The 22,259-nt window shown below is 40.2% G+C and overlaps 1 protein-coding gene across 2 annotated transcripts in view; it reads right to left on the reverse strand.

Annotated features, from left to right (window-relative positions):
* Nucleotides 1-4,241: 4,241 nt before the first annotated feature.
* Nucleotides 4,242-22,259, reverse strand: part of KLHL3 (kelch like family member 3) — a 73,314-nt gene continuing 55,296 nt past the window's right edge. For both annotated transcript variants that reach the window (XM_054977240.1, XM_054977239.1), the window contains exons 8-15: nt 21,744-21,893; nt 18,934-19,051; nt 18,015-18,212; nt 17,026-17,127; nt 13,172-13,300; nt 10,628-10,768; nt 9,931-10,074; nt 4,242-9,096 (exon numbers count right to left, since the gene is read on the reverse strand). In XM_054977240.1, the coding sequence (XP_054833215.1) occupies nt 9,068-9,096; nt 9,931-10,074; nt 10,628-10,768; nt 13,172-13,300; nt 17,026-17,127; nt 18,015-18,212; nt 18,934-19,051; nt 21,744-21,893 (1,011 nt within the window). In that variant the 3' untranslated portion in view covers nt 4,242-9,067. The remainder of the gene's footprint in view (nt 9,097-9,930; nt 10,075-10,627; nt 10,769-13,171; nt 13,301-17,025; nt 17,128-18,014; nt 18,213-18,933; nt 19,052-21,743; nt 21,894-22,259) is intronic.

Genomic DNA, 22,259 nt, shown 5'->3' on the forward strand with positions numbered 1-22,259 from the left:
TATAAAGAAGGCGACCGGACCAAGTTAACTAAAATGCATCCTTGACTCTATACAGATTTTCTATTTTCTTGTTTGTGGCAGGAGTAGAGGCAGGTTTCAGGTTTAATCCTGAAAGGAGTTCCATGAAGCCTTCGATCATGGGGAAGGCAATAGTTGGAGTCGATCCAGAATACATGTGTTTTAGGATCCTTATCCTGGTTCTGAAGAAGCCACCTCAATGTCTAGCGCCTTCGCCATTCTTTGAAAAAGTTCATTGTAGGTGCGAAAATCCTCAGTCGGAGAAGCTTCCTCCGATGGACCAATCACTCCATCAGGCGAAGGAGGGGAGTCATAAGGCCTCTCATAGGGAGTATAAGTGTCATAGTCGGTATCCGAGAAACTGGGGGTCCGTCTAGATTCCCCTGGGGAGCTAGCACGTATAGAAGGTGAGTGAGAGCGTCTCTTGGTTCCATGGTCGGAACCATAGGATCCCTCCCTGTAATAACAATGTCTGGCCGAGTAAGGGCTGTATCTGTCAGCGCGGCGTGATCTCGAACGACCTCTGTCTGTGCGAGAGGAGCGTGAAGACCATGAGTCACGAGAAGGTGGGCGAGGTACTCCCGATGGAGTCGGGGGCTTCTCAATCATAATCACATCTGATTCTCGGGATCTCTCGGATGCCGGGGTTCTCCTAGGGGAAGCTGCGTTCCCAGACTCACGGTGACTCTTTGTAGGTGGATCGGATCCAGAAGCACCATGCTGACTGTGCTGAGGGGTGATAACACTCTCAAGTACTTGTCTGTCTGACTTGGAAGACTGATGCTTCTTCTTTTTCTTCTTCTTTCCCAGACTCACCCCTGGCGGATCCGAAGAGCACTTCGGCTCCGAAGATTTTCGCGAGGTGCTGCGTCGGTCCGACTGCGATCCACTCTGAGGGGTTCTCGGCTCCGATGAGGCCACGGAACTCTCCCTCCTAGACCAATCACCCGACAAGGAGCCTGGTGGTTCTGAAGCAGGTCTCGACCCCGAGATTGGATCCGACGAGATAGGAGCAGTCAGATCCGAGGAGCTCCGAACCAACGTGACCGGACTTGGCGGTCTCGGATCGGTATGTGCAAGAGACTGGCGGGAGCGCGGCAACTTCTCCGAATATTTTGAAGCTGGAGTAGCAGGTTTTCTATGTGGGGGGGATTTACCCATTACAAGTGGGTCAGTTACCGCCATCGTGCGTCGCCATAAATAAGCTTGAAGTCTACCCAACCTTTCTGCCCTGGCCTTCGGAGTGAAGGTGCGGCAGTACTTACATGCCTGTGGGTTGTGGGTTTCCCCCAGACAGTACAGGCATTCGGAATGACCGTCCGATTTTGTCATCTTTCGATCACAAGAGGAACACCTCTTAAATAACGCTTTATCCGACATCTTCCAGATCACGATAAAATGCTTTCAGAAGAGCAGAGCTAGCAAGAACCTCTCAAGTCAGTGGCAAAAGAGGAACTGAGGGTACGTCGGGGGCGCCCCGCCTCTTAGGAGCCATTTTTCAGCGGGAAAGGACGGCCACACATGCATGTTAGGAGGCGGGGACGCCCCCTAGTGGTTCTGAGCTATAAAAATCTCCGAGGTCGGCAGGCCTGCGCATGCGCAGTCCCATGTGGGACCGCACAGGAAGACCACAGATGAACAATGCTGATATCCTAATGCAACGAATTATTGTAACCTTTAAGAGTGTTGGAATATTAGGATTATTAAAGATATATATATTTCAAATAAATAGCACGTGCGGAATTCAAACCTATATCTACTCCTTATCTTAGAAAATAAGTCTTTATTGCCCCTATTTGTCATTATCTTTTACTTATATATTTCTTAACAATAACAACGCTGGCTCTTTACGAGTATTTCAAAATTATCTATCCTATATTTTACTCTACCAGTTATCTTTATTCAACTAATTATCTTACACTCAAATTAAGAAAAATATTAACGTGTAATTATATTCAAATTTAAAGGACTAAAATATTTTTATCAGTTTTATCTATTGTAAGCAAAATAATTTCCCATTTCTCTTCAAATTCTTTAATTGGCCTTCCGTTTATATAACTCATCAGTTTTGCCATCACTGCATATTCTGACATTTTGTATTTCCAAATTTCCTTGGTTGGACATTCTTCTTTCCATTTGCTTGCCGTTACCACTCTTACCTCCTAAACAGTTTATGTAGTGTTCTGGCAACATTATCGGGTATTATTCCAACAACATAGTCTAAGGTTTCATAGCAAAATCAATTTTTAAAATCTCTGAATTTTACACTATTTATTGTATACATTTCCTGTTTTCACTGCACTGTTTTCTAATTTCTGAAACTCATTTTTTTTGTATTTCTTATGTCATGTCTTATACTGTTCCTTCCTATTGCATTGCTAAGCTTTGTAATCCTCCTTGAGGCAAACTATAAAGTATATAAGTAAGATATCCCTTCCAAACACATTTATACAAAGGTTCAAATATCCCATACCTGGTTTAGGCGTGCACTTGTGAAGGTGCACACAAGAATCTCCTTATTCTGCATTGGTACAATGTTAGGAAGAAAAGGTGTCAGATGGATTTTGCAAAAATGGATATAGATGAAGTGCAGAGTTGGAACGGCTTTATGAATTATGAGGATTCATTTTTAGTGGAAGTTTGAATGTACTAAGTGGTTCTTTCTGGAAATATTTATTTATACTAACTTTGAAAAAATAAATTTTAAAAATCTTCACTGGGATGAAGCAAACAACTTACCTGCTGTTCCATTCTACAGAAGATTAAAAATATTCATTTTCTTCCTTCATACATTTTACTTTTCATACTTAGAAATTAATGTGCAGCGCAACTAAGTATATTAATACACTCTTAGTGCCTAAGGAAACAGAGCACATTGTTACTGTTTAGGCCATTACTCTCAATCGGCATTAAACACATGCTTAACCCTCTTCCTGAAATCTATGGTCTTGAAAGTGCATGCTTTGGGTGGGAAGTGCATATCTTTTTCCTGCCTCATAGGCAGCTCTTGAAAACAAAAGATTATCCCCAGCTAATTTACTACTTGGTATATTTGGTTCTTGGAATTTTGTGATGGCTATTGCTTGTGAAATAATCTTGTTGATTAACAGATGTTGGCTCCTTCTGTGTTCACACATCTTTCCAGCCACAGTCAGGGAAAGTAACACGGTTTATACTCACCATAATGTGGTTCCCATGCATTGTACTTTATACTGTTCCACCAGAGTGAATGGCAGTTATTTTCCTAACTGGGGGAAAGTACAAATATGCCCTCAGGAATTAATTCCTAGGGAAAACCCAATTTAAAGCCCATACAGGACTTTAAATAAAGGTCAGTGCCAACACCTTACAATGGGCCCAAAAGCAAATTGGAAGCCAGTATAGACAGAACAAGACTGGAGTGATATGGTTGGTCTCTATTACCCATTCCAGTCAACACTCAGACTGCAGCACTCTGTACCAATTGCAGTTTCTAGTCTTCACAGGCAGCCCCACATAGAACACATTGCAGTAATCTAATCTAGATGTTACCCGGCATGTACCATAGATGCAAGATCTTTCCCACCCAGGAAGGGCTGCAGCTGCTAACTAGTTCTCATAGCCACTACCACCCCAACAGCACCCCCAAGCTATGGACCTGCTCCTTTAGGGGGAGTACAACCCCATCCAGAACAAGAGATATCCCCATTCCTTGATCAAACCTTCCCCCCACCAGTATAGCTGCTGTTTTGTAGGGATTAAGTTTCATCTTGTTAGCCCTCATCCACCCCAAAACAGACTCCAAGCACCTGTTTAGTTTCCATAACTTTCCTAGGTTCTGCTGTAAAGGTGAGAGAGTGCTGAGTGTCAACATATTGGTGACAACTCAACCCAACACTCCGGTGACCTCTCCCCGTGGCTTTATAGCTTTTTCAGCTATAATTGAAATCTTGAAAAAGTTTTTAATGAAGTCTAATTCTAAACTTTGCTGCTGAAACAGGGAACAGAAGTGCCACAAACAAGTTTGTCCCACGGCAGAAAATAGCTATTAATGGGCTAACCTATAGATGGTATGCATACTGTGACCCCAAAAATATAACTACTCCAACCTCATGCACCCTTATTTGAAAGTAAATCCCGCGAAGGAAAATAGGATTTGATCAGGCTGTAAACTTACTTGGATATTAGTATGTTGATTTAATTGATACATGGACCAAAACTACATTTATTCATTTTTATCTCAGTCTATTTTATTTTTTCAAATTGTGTATCCAAGGAGAACTTTTTTACAATCTTGTTAGTCTTAAAACATATTTTATACAATATATTTACAAATAAAACTTCTTAGCATTAATTGCCACTCTACCGCAAAATAAAATAATTTATTATCTTAACAAAAAGATGTATTACTGCATTTTTATTCCCGCACTATGTTTTGAGCAATGCAATATTCTGAAAGTTACAATCCTTATAGGACTCACAGGTAACCCCCTTTAATTATTAAACCAAACCAGTAAATGGCATGACAGTGGAAAAGAATGGTCATGTTCAAAATAGTACTATTTTTTAAATAAAAATTTCACATCATATCCTGATGTTTCAAATAAAGCAACTTGTATTAACTTCTATTTGCCTGTGGGGTAATGAAAAAAATCCAGTATACTTTACGATAAATGTAGCTGTTTGGTTGGCCTCCTAAACAATAGAATGTACAAATACAAATAGTGCAAAAAAGAAAAACTCCCCTTCCCCTGCCCTCTGTTGTGCAATGCTACCTCTTGTCACAGTCGTATACGTATGACCTAGGATCCAGTTGAGCCAAGTGGACTGAAAATTAGCCTTCCTCAAGCCAATTTAAACGAGAAATTCAAACAACAGTAAGCAGTTAATTCTAATGCTTAAAAATACTAGAGCAACAAAAATAGCTTCATTTCCATTTTTTAAAATATAAATATATTGATATGTTTCCAAATACACCTGTACATTGGAACCTGTTCATAAAACCTGTTTGGGCTGTGATCAAAAAGAGCATGCGCACACAAATATCTCCTTTGCATAAGCTAATCACACAGAACTACTACCATCCCCTCTAAGCTGCTCATCAAACCCCGCCAAGGTCAAAAAGCAGATTAGTGATTTACTATGAGAAATTGAAAGGGAAGCCTGAGAAAAATGTTATATTACATATTTGCCATTGGCAGTTTACCTTTGCTCTTGGGTCGAATACCCCACCTGCATTCTGAATGCAGAGAAATTAAGAGTGCATTTTGCAGAGTACTGTGATGGAATCTTGTGTGCTATTTTAAACAGAACACTGAGATAGAAAGCTAATAAAAGAAAATAAATAAGCTTCTGAAAATGAAGGTCTGTGAACCATTTGGATGTACGTGTGCAGCATGGACATACAAGGAGACCTTTGGATACAGTTTTAGGTTTACCCCTTAGGTGTAGGGAATGAAGGTCCTCCTATCTGAACCAAACAAGCCATCCTTTGGAAATTGAAGAACCTACAACTGCCCAGCAATTCCATCAAAGAATATTTGTAGAACTTCAGCCTATGACATCACAAAGGCATATTCTAAGGAAACTGATAAAAATGCTGACAGGATCACCAAACCTAACCCCATTATAAGATGAGCCTCTCTCAGCAGCATTTAGTGTCAAAGCACAATTCTGTTCAGAAATAAAAGACAGAAATTGACTATACACAATAATCATTATTTGGTACTTGAGCTGAACAACCAGCCAAGACATAGATCAACATAAATAATTGATTTAAATTAGATTTTTTTAAAAATTCCAGCAATTCATGATACTATTAAGAGGTAATGGTGCACTGTTAATATTGAGTCCTGCAGCGTTCTTTTAATGAACTGAAGAGGAACTAAAGGATTTCCCCACCTCTTTTTCATGCAAAAATATACAAGCCACCATACACAAATGGCTGATGAGAATTGGGCCTGTGGTGTAAGGATTAGACACTAATCATAATGCCACCAAATAAAAAGGAGATCCAAAACCTCTTTATAATTACCTTACAAAAATAGCTACATTAACATTTGTTAGCTCTAAAGCTATATTTTCAAGCCCTATTAAAAGGCAATTTTTGAAAGGATCTGGCTCAGATGCTTAGAATCAGCATAGTAAAAATATTAAAAATGCACACACAATGTAAGTTATTTTGAAAGCGCTTTAAGGGGCTATTGCAGCTGGTTGGGTGTGTAGCAGTTATTAATATTGCATAGCTGAAAAATGAGGTCACTTGACTTGCATTAGCCCTGCAAGTTTACACATGGGAAGAGTGACATACACCATTTGCTAGTGATATGTGGTTCTAAGCCAAGAACAAAACCATTTAGAGGAGTCCTGACTGTTTATGAACAGACAGCACATTATGTGCTTTTCCAAATTCAATGTGGTGCTGTTATAGAATAAAAGCAAAGACATTCTTAGCACCTCCAATAATCACTATATAGTAGTCCACAGAGTATATCAAGTTAGCTCCAAAATGCACTGCCTGTCAAAGCTGCAATAGGATTGGAATATAGCTTGATGGCCAGGGAAACAGGCAGTTCATTCACTGTCAGTGTATGTTCATCTACATCATCAAATGAAAGGAGGATGGTCTCTTGATGTGTAAATGATTCCAGGGGAACTATTATTGGGGTGGATGTCTCATATTGCCAGTCTACACATTATATTGTCCACATGGAGATCAGTCAAAACACTGATCCTCAGCTATAATTGAAATCTAGACTGAATGTGGGCATGAAACGGAGAACCTCCACACCATCAGACATTCCTGTTGTATGGAATTTGATCCTGGTCTAGAATGCTGAAGAGATGGGAACTGTGGCAGATTTCTGAGGAAGCAGAGTGGAATGTACCATTTCCAATTGCAGATTTGGAACCACCTTTTTGAATGACCCTTAGGTAAAAAGCTTGCTAAATGTATAAATTGGCACATTACAAAGAATGAAATAGCATAACATATCATTTTTATTTATGTGCCAATTCTATCACTTTATCCAGTCATCTCATTTCCTGTTTGTGTAGGCTGAGCTTCATACATGGAGACTGAATGAAGTAGGGTGTGAAAACCTATCTTTAGAAAAGATTATTCGTCTCCTCCCATTCTGCAGAAGCAAGACATTGTAAGAACTGATATTTTTCTCTGAAAAATACAGTTAGCAGACAAGCATCAGGCTCAAATGCAATTTAAAGAGAACATGTAATTTCTATATGGCCCATGCTTAAGAGTATATTTTGAAATATGGTATTTGTGCTTGTGTAGAACAGGTATCATAAAACGTATTACTGCTATTTTAAATCAATCTTTAAAAAAAATCTAATTAATGGATATAAGCCCTTTAAAAATAATCTAGTTGCATCTTTGCATCACTTTTTAAAAGCTACCAGATATATTTTCTTCCTCATTGTTTATATCTGACAAAGATTTTAAGAGAAAAGCTATCTGTATCAGAAATAACTTCAGTGCTCTAATTAAAAAATCTCTCTTGCACATATGGGGAATGGAGGAAGACAAAAGGAATAGAATACTTTTCCTCTTCATTTTTTCACTGAACTTTTTTTGTTGGCTTTATATATGGCAAAAGTAACAACATTAAAACTTTTCAGTGAACAATGATTTCCAGTTTGTTTATTGTTTTAAATATAAAAAAGACTATGGAAGATTTTTTTGATGTGCATGAAGAGATTTAACTGGATGTAGATTTTCTTTTTTTTAAGAAATCTTTTTTCTTTTAAAAAAGAAATGATTAAAAGCTCAAGTAGTTTCTTTACACATATATAATAATGCAAGCTTGGGGAAAAAATAAAGGGGCCACTGCTATAAAAAGTTGTACTAAAAACATCCATATGGTGGAAGCATTAAGACACTTAAAAGCTTCCAGTATAATCTTGGGTAGCTGATATTTGGCCAAATATGCATGAGGTACGTGAGGGTCAATGGATTCCGTTGGTTCAACTTAATTTGGATTTATGATTATTTTCCAGACAGGCTGATGGCCATCCAGCTTGATATTCTGAAGTCCTATTTGCTCAAAGAGACCCCTGAATTTTGGCACACAATGATGACCTCAGCACTTGCCAGGGCTTAGACGCCTCAGTGCTTGATGTAGCTTTCAGAGCCGGGTAGGAATGCCAAACCTGCCACAGAATTCTGGTGCTTCTGGAATTGGTGGCAAACTTGGCTGACATTTCAAAACATACTCTTTCATGGTTTCTAAAAGTCCTTGAAAAACAGATGGACTTTGGATTTTCTGAATTGCTGGTAGAAGGCAAGAGACATAAGATTATGACTTTGAACCATCAGCCTTGAGCAAAATTTATTCTGAAATGGTCAGAAACTCTTCTGAGCACAGTATCCTAGTGGGGTTACTGGTCTTTGGGAAGCTGAAGTATGCTTTCACCCCAGAAAAAGACACTGCCGGGCTTACCTGACCCTATAATACAAAATAGATTTCACTAATGCAGTTCTGTGACGAGGATGAAAAGTCACTCAAGGTACACCTTCAGTGCACTAACTCATACATTTACAGCAGTTGGTATGTGTACACAGGAGGACAAATACAATAAACTGTAAAAGCCAGAGCTTCCAATCTATTTCTTCCAGGTTCTTTTGCTCAGTATTTTAAATTCCAGTCTCAGTAGTAGTTTTCTCTAGCAGGTGTAATAAGTAAATAGAAAATGCTTTCTAAAATGTGTAAGTGTGTATGCAGACTTCAGTAGTGAAGTATTCCAATATACTGTTTCTCCCAGTCCTGGGAAATTCAGTTCAGACTCAGTTCAGGATCCTGGCTGTACATAAAACAGCTGACTGCATCAATAAAAATAAGCAACACCTTATTTTCAGGAACATGTTCACAGCAGGGCTTTCACATTGCTGCACTGCCCACCACTGAGCAAAGGTTGAAGGTCTTAGCATATACTTGTAATGCCATCAAGTGCAATATCAATGTGCTGGTTAAAAGTCAAGTATCAGTATCTTCCAAAAGCCACCAACTAGTCAGGCTTTCATTTCTTTCCCCTGCACTCACTTGAACGTGTGTCACAATGGTTTGTGGATCACTGCAACACCTGCAAGACAATAAAATGTACATTAAGAAACCACATTTACCCTTGAGGAGCTACCTTTGGGAACATTTCACTGTGGACCCATTGCTCTTTATGACAGGTTGTATGTTTTATTTTTGCACCTGCCCCCAGACAGTACATTTTAGGAACATCTGAAACATCACTGCAACTAGGAGACCTGTATTATTTGATGGCTATGGCTGTGTATGATTCATAACTGTTAATGATCTGGAGTGTCTAAAAGTGAACATCCCTTTATTTGGTTATATGCTTTTCATTGTATTCTTTCTTGTTTGTGCCTCTGTAGCTATTCCTTTGTTCAACTATTTAGTAGTAGTAAAACCCCATTAGGAAAGCTGAGTGTCGAGTCTTTAATTCCCCACAAACTGTGTTATAGTAATAGGGAGACAGGCCATCGCTTGTCTTCTGCACCCGCTTCCATTCTCTCACCGAGCTCTTCTTGGCATTCAGCTACAGTGAGGGTCAGCGCCACTCACCAGACCCTGGTATATACAGGAACAGACACCGGTTTATATGTTGTTAACCCTTTTGGTGCCAGTTTGCACTCTGGACATGCTCAGAGGGATGTCTCATAGAGACAGAGGGGGTGGATGCAGGTAGCTATTCAGGTAACAACATAACTTCTGTAAGATTTCTGCTTGTCATGCAGCACTCTGTTAAAAGCAAACAACCTCTTCACCAGTCTGGCTTCACTCATAAGAACAGTTATTAAACAGAGACAAACCCAACCAATAACTACAGACACATACCAGTCATAGAACCTTAAGGAGTTATCTGCTCACATTCTGTTCTGACCTGGTTCAATTTACTGCTTACCTGCATAACTTCTTCCAGTGCTCATGTTGGTTGGTAATAATGTCCATTTATCAGTCACAGGATTATAGTATTCTACTGATGCCAAATTGCAAGAACCATCATCTCCTCCCACCACATAGAGAAGTCCATTGACTGCACACACTCCTATGAATGAAAAAAGTCATTTTAATTCTAGCATTCACGGTCACCTTTCTCAAAGCTATAAAAAATATTATTGATTTTATTATTTATTCTGATGACATGATTTGGTTTTTCTATTGCTGTTGCAGATTTCAGAATGTGAGGGCAAGGCTGAAGAGATGGGCAGGGGGGCACAATAAAAGAAGGGGGGGTAAGAGTCAGGCAACTATACAAAGTACAAAGAAGTCCCTGGTGGCTAAAAACCTTGTGAAATAATTGGTTTCTAAGCCCAAATCTGCACTATATTACAGTATTTTCTATGTGATTCTAAAGCCTAAAGACATGTTATTTTTTTTAAAAGGGTAAGATTCCCTGGAAATCACATTATATGCTAGATTCTAGAGTCCTTGTTGCCAGTTCAGGTACAGATAAGTAAAATACAGAAATTCTTATTTGTTATTCAGACACTATTTCTCCTACTTACAGATCCCTTCAAACCTCCTTGTCATTTGTCAAAGCACAAAAATCTAAATGCTCCTTAAAATGGCAGGTAAAATTGAGACATAATGGCAACTACCTGCATTTCTTCTACACATATTCATGTCGGCCACTTGTTTCCAAGTATTTGTTCCAGGATCATATACTTCCACACTTTTCCTCACCAGAGGACCATCATGTCCTCCTGTAGCATACAACTGTCCACTAAGGACACCGACACCTGTAAAGCAGAGCACACCATTAATCAAGCCTTCATGGCCTAGGCCATTCTCATGAGGCAATGTCAGACAATGCCCTTAGTATAGATTTCAGTTACATATTCAGAGAAATTCTTTTTCTAGGTCAATCTTTTGGCTGACGCACTGAAACAAAAACTCACAGAAGGGCACAAAGTCTTAACATAAAAGGAACACTGCTACCCACATATACAAGTATTAAGACACAGTCCTGTGGGTGTTTATTGGCCTGGAATTTGAGAACATTCACACATCACCATATTACTGACCTTTAATACATTAGGGGGACCAGGGCCGATTCCAGATGACTAACCTTAAGTCGCTTCATGCCGCCCTCTTCCGGATCGCGACGGGGAAAATGCGAAATATCGCGTTTCCTCGCGCGAGTTTTGCGCGACGACGCGCAAAACTCGCGCGAGGAAACGCGATATTTCGCATTTTCCCCATCGCGATCCGGAAGAGGGCGGCATGAAGCGACTTAAGGTTAGTCATCTGGAATCGGCCCAGGTTTCATGACAACAGAGCCAAACTGACTGAACGTACCCCATGGCCATAGAAATCACATACTTCAGAAGCACAACTTGCTGCATTCTCTGCAGAATCTAAAGCTAACCAGCAGAAGGTGGCTTTGGACACAACCACATTATACAGTTTGCCAAGCACACAACTACTTCCTAGTTTGGTTGGTGATGCAAAATCATCACAGCTGAAAGGGAATTTGTGAAAGGAGGATGCAAATACTGGCTTGAATCCACTAGAGATCTCCATGGGTGAAAGGGATTTCTATCCACAACGTGGGACTTCGCCCTCTCCCACTGCTGCATTCTGAAGTCCCGTTTAAATTCTGGGGGGGGGGGTGTCAGAGATCTATCCCCCCTTCCACTCATGGAAATTCTCCAAAGGATCCAAGCCACTGTCTGTGTAATAACCTGCTTTGGATGTCTTCAGCATCCAAATGAACACTAACAGAAGTGAACACTCGTTGGGTGGGCATTGTGGAATTGTCATATACAAAGCCACGCTGAGAGAGTTCTTCCACCAACCATGATCAAGACAAAGCTGAAGAGAAAGCTCTCTATTTTAGTTCATAACCTCTAGATGTTCTTTTCAATTCTGTTTTTCAGTATAACAAAGAGTGAGCTGCACAGGGTGACATCGATCTGGCCCTATGACATGACACTTTCCATACACCGGGGCTGTGGGGGTGCGCTGATGCTGGGAACCATGGGGGGAAGTGTAAGGAAGCATGTAAACAGCCAACATCAATAATGAACAGGAAAAGGAATACACTGACAACAACTGTCTCCTCAGCACCCTTACAGGTATCCTGGGTATTGGCATAAACAATCCTTCTTCCCTCAGTAGCTGCATAATCAATCCTTAGGAGCAGCATCACCATCAAGCTGCAGCCAGAATTCCATCCCATTCACTGTATGGAATCCATAACCAGGATATTTCCTATTCTCACCACAATACAGACCATGCCTGAGGATTAGTGTTGCCAACCTCTAGGTGGGCCCTGGAATTACAACTGATCTCCAGGCAACAGAGTTCATCACCCTGGAGAAAATGGCAGCTTCAAGGGTAGACTCAATGGCATTATACACCTAGCTGAGGTCCCTCCCCAAACTCCTCCCTCCCTGGGTTCCACCCCCAAATCTCCAGGCATTTCACAACCCAGAGTTGACACCCCTAGTGAGGATCCAGAAATACCACTAACACCAGTGACCAGTGTGCATCTAAAAGTCTACAGAGAGATATTCCTGGCATGGGTTGTTTGGATGGGAAAGTTCTACTTGCTCATTTGCTGTCTTGCTGTGCAGTTTTCAAAGGCACAAGCATCCAGCAATCCTATTCCTCTCTTTTATTCAGAACTCTTGTTATGGCTATTGTTGGATAAAAGCTTTGCCTTTTATCCAACTATGAATAGTGGAATGAGTGGCTTCAAGTGCCCGGCTGGAAGGAGTGTGTGAGGTGTGTTCTTTGTTCATTGTAGCACTGTGATTGTAGTGTGCTGTTTCTGATTTTATAACTGTAAGACACTGTGAGTCCTGCAGTGCAGAAGAAAATTATTTCATATAAGTAAGTGGACATTTAATATTGGTCTTGCATCAATATTTTAAGAAATATACATTATGTATAGCGCACAACATTCCCTGCAACTTGACTCCAAGAAGAATTGGTACAGCATGCATTAATTCAAATTTACAGCATGCGTTAATCTCCGCAAGAAAGATGGCAAGAAAGGTAGAACACAAAGAGGTATTTTCTAGTGACTTGAAGCCTATTGATTTCTGAAATAAATGTATACTGTTCGGAGATTTAGTGATGACAAAAGCTGGATGTGCACAAACGGGGGGGGGGGGGGTTGTTGCACTGTAAAATACCTGCACCGCTGCGCCGAGTACTCATATCTGACACATAGTTCCACTCATTTGTAGCTGGGTTATACTGTTCCACTGTACTAAGGCACTGACGTGATGCTCCATCATAACCCCCAACAGCATACAGTTTCCCTAGAGGAAATGAACATGCACCACAGCATATAAACAGGAGCACTTAGAGAACATACATAGAAACATAGTATTTTACAACACATATTTCATCACTGTTGATTTGCACCACTGCAATGAGTCAAAGTGTTCATTGATGATTACCAATACAGGAAAGTTTGTATAAGAGATGCACAGATCAATAAACAAATTGAGAAGATTTTGCTCATTTCTTTTCAAGAAGCCCTAACTAATAGAGAATGTTGCTCCAAATTTTTCCCCTCACAATATGAGAACACATGCTTCTCTCCAATCTATTCCAGATCTTTTAAAGACCTCACTATATCTAATTATCATGTTGTCCCAGAACCTTACCTGATTATACTAAGACATACATACAACATGGCACTAGGGAAACAGCCATACTAGGAGATCTTTGGGGGAAATTACTTGGCTGAGCCTATCATTACCTAAGAATAGTTAGGATTTCTCTGCAGACAGAGCGATATGGGATTTTAAGGACACTGAGGGATGTTTACAGAATGAAGAAAAAGTACCCAGGTTCCTGAAGCAGGGAGACATCTTGAACACTTTCCCCCTGCCCAGCCACCCCCACCCAAAGGTGAAATATTCATGTTGCACTAAATGGAGGTGTTCCTTGTTCCCTTCATGCTACTGTAGCAACTGAAGCTACAGTAGGTCATATCATCAGGCTTCATGACCCCACAGTCTGAGGCCACAGCAACGCATATATTATTTATGATTTATGTTCCCGAAATGTTGCTATTATTGTTGGATCAGAGGAATGCTTGCAGTAAGACTTTTGATAAGGTCCCACATGATATTTTGTTGACAAACTGGTAAGTGTGGTTTGGATGCTGCTACTGTTATGTGGATTTGTAAGTGCTTGTCAATTGTTTCTCATCACCTTGGAGAGGAGTGGCAAGCAGAGTACCACAGGGATCTGTCCTGGGCCCTGTGATGTTCAACATGTTTATATATGACTTGGGTCCCTTTCACACTGCCATTTTAACTGAATTGTTATCTGGGGCTGTGGGGGGGGGCAGTAATTTCAAACTATTTGTGGCCGTTTCAAACAGCACTGTTTTTTCTGGCACTGGAAGTGGCTCTCACTCCCCTCTCCCTTTTACTTTGACAATAAAAGATGAAACAAAAATATCACTATAGTATTGTAATGAGAAGAGTAGTGGGTTCTGTGAATTCCCAGATTTCATTTTTAAAAAGAAAGTCTCTTGCCCCTTCTCCTGCAGAAATAGAAGGAAGGGGAGGCAATAGAGACTAGAAATTCAGAGAACCTGCTACATCTATTGCTACTATCCTACAGCTCTAATCATTATCCATTTAAAAATTAGATTGTGCTGCAAATGGGTAAGAAAATCAGAAGTGCACAGACACTTCAGAACAGAAGGGTTTTTTAAAAAAAGTTTGCTCAACCCTGCATTGCAAATGGGACAAAAGCAGCTTTGTCTGAAAAGGTTTTTTAAAAATCCATTAATAACTGACATCCAAACTGGTTATGTCTGAAATGGCACAAGAAATCCAGTACCAACCGACAGTCAAAATGGCTGGGTGAAAATGATCTTGGATGAAGGAATAGAGGGAATGCTCATTAAATGTGCAGATGATATTAAATTGGAAGGGGAAGACAGAATTAAGATTCAGGATTATCTTGACAGGCTGGAAAACTGGGCTAAAACTAACAAATGAATTTAATCAGAGGTAAACTAAAAGTTCTGGGTTTAGGTAGGAAAAATCAAAGGGATAATTATAGGATGGGAGCATTACATGTGAAAACATTCTTGGGGTATTAGTAGACCACATGCCGAACATGAATCAGCAGTGCGATGCAGCAGTTAAAAAATTGAATATGATTTTGGGCTACATCAAAAAAACTATAGTGTCCAGATCACATGAAATAATGGTATCACTTTAGTCAGGTTAGACCTCACTTGGAGTATGGTATCCAGTTTGGGACACCACGCATAAAGGATGTTAACAAGCTGGAATGTATCCAAAGGAGGGCTCCAAAGATAGTGAAAGGTCTGGAGAGCAAGTCCTGTGAGGAAAGTTTGAAGGAACTGGGTATGCTTAGCTTGGAGAGAAACAACCAAGAGGTAACCACAACCATCTTCAAATATTTGAAAGGATTTTACATAGAGGATGGAAAGGAGTTGTTTCCTACCACCATTTGCCAAAGGTATACCATCCCGGATGACCAGTTGGGGTATCAGCCGACAGCCTCCCACTTAAAGAGTGGATCTACAAGTCAGATGCAGTGATGGGTCGGCTATCAATATTAAAATCTAAGGCAGCTCCTTGGTATAAACTAATCAAATTTGACCATTTAAGATCTCCCTACCTAGCCAGTATTTCTCATTACAACCTCAGAGTGTCTTTCACTGCTCTGCACTTCCAGATGACGCAGACAGCTCTTTTGGCAGGGCGTTATTCTCACACCCCTATGGAACATCGCGCCTGCGTTTGTGGGTTACCTACAGTGAAGAACTTTTCCCACTACCTACTTTACTGTCCATTACATAGTGTACCCAGAGCTAAATTTTTGGCCAGAATCCTATCAGCGATTATCTGACACTGATAATCATGTGTCCTATAGAGTCTCATAGAGCCAAGCTACAAGTGACGCCTGACACAGGTTGGACACTTGTCAGCTTCCCTCAAGTTTTGATGGGAAATGTAGGCATCCTACTCTTGCAGCTGTAATGGAGAGCCAAGCTGTAAAACCAGGATGCCTACATTTCCCATCAAAACTTGAGGGAAGCTGACAAGTGTCCAACATGTATCAGGCGTCACTTGTAGCTTGGCTCTCAGTTTGCACTCACAGCCAAAAAAATAAGATCTAAGGTGGTACTGAATGAGGCTGTTTTGTGACTTCTGGGATAGCTTGGCATACTGCATTGTTTTAATTAATTTTAGTAACCTACACAAACTGTGATAATGGTTTTAATTATTTATTAGTCGATGTTTGGTGAATTGTGATGGCCTATGGCTATAGACAATAAACTCTTTTGACTGAGTTGTTTCCTGTTGCTCTAGAAACAACTGGAATCGTTGGACCAGAACCCATACGTTTAAATTAAACCAAAAAAATTTCAGCTAAACATAAGGGAGAACTGTCTGATAGTTAAAATAGTTAATCAGTGGAACTGGTTTTCTTGAGAGTTCGTGGGCTCTCCTTCATGGATATTTTTAAATACAGACTAGATAGCTATCTGTCAACAATGCAGATTCTATGATTCAGTATAAACTAAGGCAGATTGCAAGAGGAAGGGCAGGAAGGAATGAGCCAGTACTCTGATCTTGTGGCCATTTCCTATATCCCCAGGGTAATGCTGATCGCCACTTTGGTGTCAAGAAGAAATTTTCCTCCAGGCCAGATTGTCCAGGGATCCTGGAGGTTTTTTGCCTTCCTCTGGGCATAGGGCAGTGATGGCTGGGGACATCCCGCGGGGTGGGGGCGTACTGTGCATTTCCATTATACAGGGAGTGGGACTAGATGACCTTTGGGGTTCCTTCCAGCTCTATGATTATACAAAAAGCTGCCTCAGTAATCAATGAGTGTAGCCAACTTTAGCTCAAAAAACCCAAATTTCTTTACAGAATACTTAGTTTCACCGGACTATTTTAAGATGCTGGATTTGCTGTTTTTTAGATGTAACTTTACACCTAATAAAGCTGCTGTGGCTGAAATAGAAGTCTGCTGTTCTTACCTTCCACGACTCCAACTCCAACGCTGCTCCTTCTTGTATTCATGGGTGCCACAAAGAACCACTCATTTGTTTTATAGTTGTAGGCCTCCACAGATGCCAGCCCTATTTTCAAAATGATAACAAAAAGGGGTTTCTGGTTCAGCAGTTGTCCTTTTTATCACAGGCACAGGCATCTTGTCTTAATGGCCCCTTTCCTTCCAAAGAAAAGACAAAACCAAAACAGGCAGACATGTAGCCAGGAAGCTGTCTATCTGAATACTAGGGGCACCCTGGCTTGGTCTGCTGGCTAGTGCCAATAGGCTTACATTGTGGAATCCACACCTGGGAACTGCATCCCAGTTCTTCTCTCAATTTTCTCCAAAATAATGGGTTTTAAAAGCAGCACTTTATAAAGAAGATTGGCTTCTAAAAGCAACAATAACAGATGCAGTTTTCCTGGGTAAATACTGTAGTTCGGTAACACTTCAGGTGAACAAAAATGGAAGTCATGTGTACAAAAAGACAAACACTTCTTCTGAAAGATGGTGCTTACAGTGCTAAAGTGTCCTTTAAACAAACTATATTATATAACAACAACAACATTTGATTTACATATCGCCCTTCGGGACAACTTAACACCCACTCAGAGTGGTTTACAAAGTATGTTATTATTATCCTCACGACAATAACCCTGTGAGGTGGGTGGGGCTAAGAGAGCTGTGACTGACCCAAGGTCACCCAGTTGGCTTCAAGCAGAGGAGTGGGGAATCAAACCCGGTTTTCCAGATTAGACTCCTGCCACTGTTCTTAACCACTACACCAAACTACTTCTGCTGCACACACTTTCCAAAGAGAATATAATTAAAGTAAGACAGAACATAACAAGAAAGCTGTGCAGAGGGCCAGTTTTTCACAACACAGGGAGGTTTGAAATTCAGTAGGGGGAGCTTAGCAAAGACCCACAGGCCTTAGTAAAGTGCTTCAAGGATCAGGACTGCTCAGAAGCCTACCTGTGCTTCCATCAAATCCACCAACAGCATAAAGAAGCTCATTTAGCACTGCAGCTCCTAGAGTGCTTCGTCTTTCTTGCATGCTGGCTATTGACGTCCACTGATCTTTCACGCCATCATATACATCTACTGTTCGGACTCGTAAAGAGCCATTAAAACCTCCCACAGCATAGACTTTACCTGCCATGAATACAACTCCTGTTAAAAAATGAATGGAGAGAGATTTTAGACCAGTTGTGTTTGAAAAGTCTCTCTATCACATTAATTGAGCTTTGGGTGTTTGCAGCCATAAGGAGGCCACCAAAGAATGCTCCATCACAGAAACAGCTTCATGTGGATGCTGTAATCCTCAATCAGTCTATCAAAAAGACTATCATAATACTACAACAGCACTTTCCTGAAGGCTGCTGTCATGGATTCTTCTAATCCAGGAGAAAAAAAATAAGCTTTCAAATGTGATGGCCTGTATACTGAGTGACTATAATGCAGAAAGCCAAAAAGTAATGTGGAACCTAACTGACGGAGCAGAAGGATTTCATAGCAGAGGGGTTTTGGGGGGGAGGGGGGTTGTCGTATATTACACTGAAGAATATCCAGATCTGTCACTCAATAAGGAGCCACTACCAAAGACAACTCCCAGTTTACATTAGCAAGTTATACAGATGTTTCGTTTTTGCATTCATATTGTACATTTTAAGTTACAAACTGAAAACATCTTACAGGTTCCCTTTTTAAAAATGTGTGAAATGGTCCTCAGTGACTACTGAAAATATGTCCATAGACATATTCTAACCATCTCTACTATTTTACATTATGTAGCCTAAATATAGTATTTCATGAAATAGAACATATCAAATGAACCCCATGTAATACATCTTTGGAGATTCTGACTGAGGTCATCGAAGAACAAAAAGGTTACCTGCTCTACATCTCCGAGAAGGAAGCTCAGCTACCTGATCCCATCTTTCCTCTTCAAAGTCATAACACTCCACGCTCCGAATGGCTTTGGGCGCTTGCCCACCCACTACAATCATGACCTTGGTTGAAGGGAAAAAACATTACAGGATAAAAGAAACAAGTACAACCAACAGCAAGCTGGCATTTGGAAAAGAGAAGCCCTCATCTCCCAAAGCTAGCAGACCACACACAGCAAAAACAGAACTCACCCATGAAAAAGCATTTTCTTTTAGAAGCATGGGATATTAGCATGTGTGTAGAATTAAACTTGGAGGAAAACCAAAAAATTGCTGGATAAAACAGCCTTTCGGCACAGACTATGCACTCTAGCTTTCACTGATTATCTAGCATTCTTTGCAAAGGTAATTAGTTCAGATCCCAAAAGAGCTACATTTTCACTAAAATGTGTGATAACATCCTAGAAGTATATGGAACCTCTAAGAACAATAGAAGCACTAGCTATGCTTAAAATCAGGAGAGACTTGTGTTAACATAGGGAGATTAGAATGAAACAAAGATAATGAGGGGGGAAATCAATCCAACAAGCTAACAGGTCTCACATTCACTTATTTTCATGTGTGTATAAAACTTAACTACCTTGAAAATGCCAAGGCCATCAAAGCCCACATCTATCTGCCGCCACAAAGCTCCTTTATAACATGGATGTCCTAGACATTCACTGAGTTAGTCCCCCAGGATAGACACCATTACACAAAGTTTTGAAGATATTCAGGATCTCTAAGCAGGGATGTAACAGCAAAAGCTAACAGGCTTTAGAGTACTCACTCCTTTTTGCTTCCTTTCCACCATTCAGGCCACACAATGCCTCCGACGATGCAAATATCATGGTGGAGACAAATTCATAGCACACAGGACAATTTCAATGGATTCTGAATAGCTGCTAACAGAAAAACTCAGATGGAAAAGCGTTTGCTTGAATCCATCACAGCGCTTTTGTGAAGCGAAGGACTTCCACCTGCAGAACACAACTTTTTTTCTCGCCTGCGCCCTCATTTAGAAACCCTAAATACCCTCCAAAATACTGCTCCCAGGAGGACTGCAGTGGGGAGGGGGAGGCAAGGCAGTTGTACTCCGCTTATGGATATCCTTCTCTCTGTGGAAACGCCCTGGTGGATCCAAGCCAGCAGGTGTCCGAGTTGGAAATCTTTTGGTATGGCATTACTAGAATAGTTTCTGTGGCTACAAAACTATTTGTATGCTAACAAATCTAATCTTCTGCAGGTCAGTTTCATACATTCCCTAATTTGAAAGGTCTATACGCCTGTCCATTTACCATCTATGTGACTTCTGGCACAGTTCAGACACTTAACCTGCTCAAAAATCCTGTTCCTGTTTTATAACATGTTAGATACTTATATTTACTGTTAAAAGATTAGAGATAATATGATAACTGGGTCTTTGGAGTCTTCTACGATTATTCCTATTTCCTAATTACTCTCTCTAGAGCATAAATTAGTGTTTAAACCAAAGTCTTTTATTTACCTATGATGATTTCCTAGCCCCATTACAATGAAAATCCAAATATATAATTTTAGGTGGCTTGGATCAAATAAATGAAAGAAGGAGGGAAGACTGGTACAAAAATGTCTTTTTATAATGATATATAGTAATGGTTATCTATCTTTTCACTCATATCATCTGTCCTTTTCTTATGTTTTGTTTCTGGAATGATTAAGGGATTAACATCCTTGGCTAAAATTTAAGGGATGGGAAATGTGATCTAAGATGAAGTAAACATAATATATACAAAAGAAAAAATGTAAGAAATGAGATAAGAAATAGAGTAAGTGGGGAAAAAAACAAAGAATTTAAATGATTGGAGAGTTTAAAGGGAAGGTTGAGGGTATAAGGGGCGACAGCCGGATATGCAGTGTCTTTCTTTATTTATGGATTGATAGTCATATTGGAAAAAAGAACATTTCCCCCTTGTTTGGAAGTATTGATTATACATGATGATCTTGCACGTGAATCTGTTACTGAAATGGTTTTTTTGTAACTCCCTTCCCCATTACAAAAAATCTAATAAAAAATAATTTATTTAAAAAAATTATTAAAATCCTGTTGTGGTTATAGAGGAGCATATGGAAGCTCTCTCCCCAGCATGCTCATAACACAAAGTACAGTGTGGGTGGTCCATAGAGCTACTCAAAAGGCCAAGCTACAAGTGACAAATGACACTTGAACGGCAAGTGAACAGAGACTCACATGTATTCCTCCCTGTTCACTTGCGCTCCACTGGAGGAATACATGTGAGTCTGTTCACTTGCCGTTCAAGTGTCATTCGTCACTTGTAACCTGGCCCTCACACACAGAAGGCCAACTTGCATTTCTCCCTCTCACCTTAGGGAGGCAGGCATCATACAATTTGGGGGCTCTCCAGCAAAACCTCCTTGGAGAACATCTGCCTCACTGCATTACATTAGGAGCATAGTGGAATGGCATGCATGTGTCCACTCCTCAACCACATCTAAACTGGACCACAATGTCCAATGAGATGGTATGACTGTACATTACATTACAACTCATGCAAGTTCAATTACTTGCAACTCATCTACCACAAAAAGAAGGCAGGGCAGGAGCTATCAGGCAGTACTGGCACACGAAGGCACACATAACCATCTGATGCAGATTTTATACAGGCAGTGGTGTACAGGAATATGGACCGCACTCTGCTAAATATACTGCATTTCTAAGTTTGGGAAATGTACAAACTGTGCCAGGTCTTCCCTCTTTCAAAAAGACTTAGCTTACCTTCGGCAGACTGATGGGTGTCCTTGGTTTTGTTCTAGGATTCTTTATCAGTTGCCTTTGATCCAGAGGAAGTAAGTGATATTTCATGGCCTCAATAAGGAAGTCTTTACACGTATTATTATTCTTGATTAAAGCTTCTTCTTCAACTGTCTGAAAATGTTTTTTAAAAATCAGTACAACAGCTGTCTTTCACTAGTAAAAATAAGTTGTTGGGAGTTTTGAAAGCTCAACAGATGAGTTTAATGTTATGAACGTTTTTTGATGTGGCAGAATTCATAAAGTCTGTGCCACTTTGTCCAGATGACTTCATCACGCCATCTTCATATTTCATTCAGGAGAATAATATTGAAACAGGACAATGATGTTGGCAGCAGACACGACAACTTGATATAGTCAAAACATTTTATTGTACACAAAAACAGCAATTCAATGTTAAAATGCTTATGATAACTGTATTTATTAAAAAAATTAACATAAGGTGCATAATATGTGTAACAACAGATTATTCAGTACTGG

Source organism: Eublepharis macularius, chromosome 4, assembly GCF_028583425.1.
Source record: "Eublepharis macularius isolate TG4126 chromosome 4, MPM_Emac_v1.0, whole genome shotgun sequence".
NCBI lineage: Eukaryota > Metazoa > Chordata > Lepidosauria > Squamata > Eublepharidae > Eublepharis > Eublepharis macularius.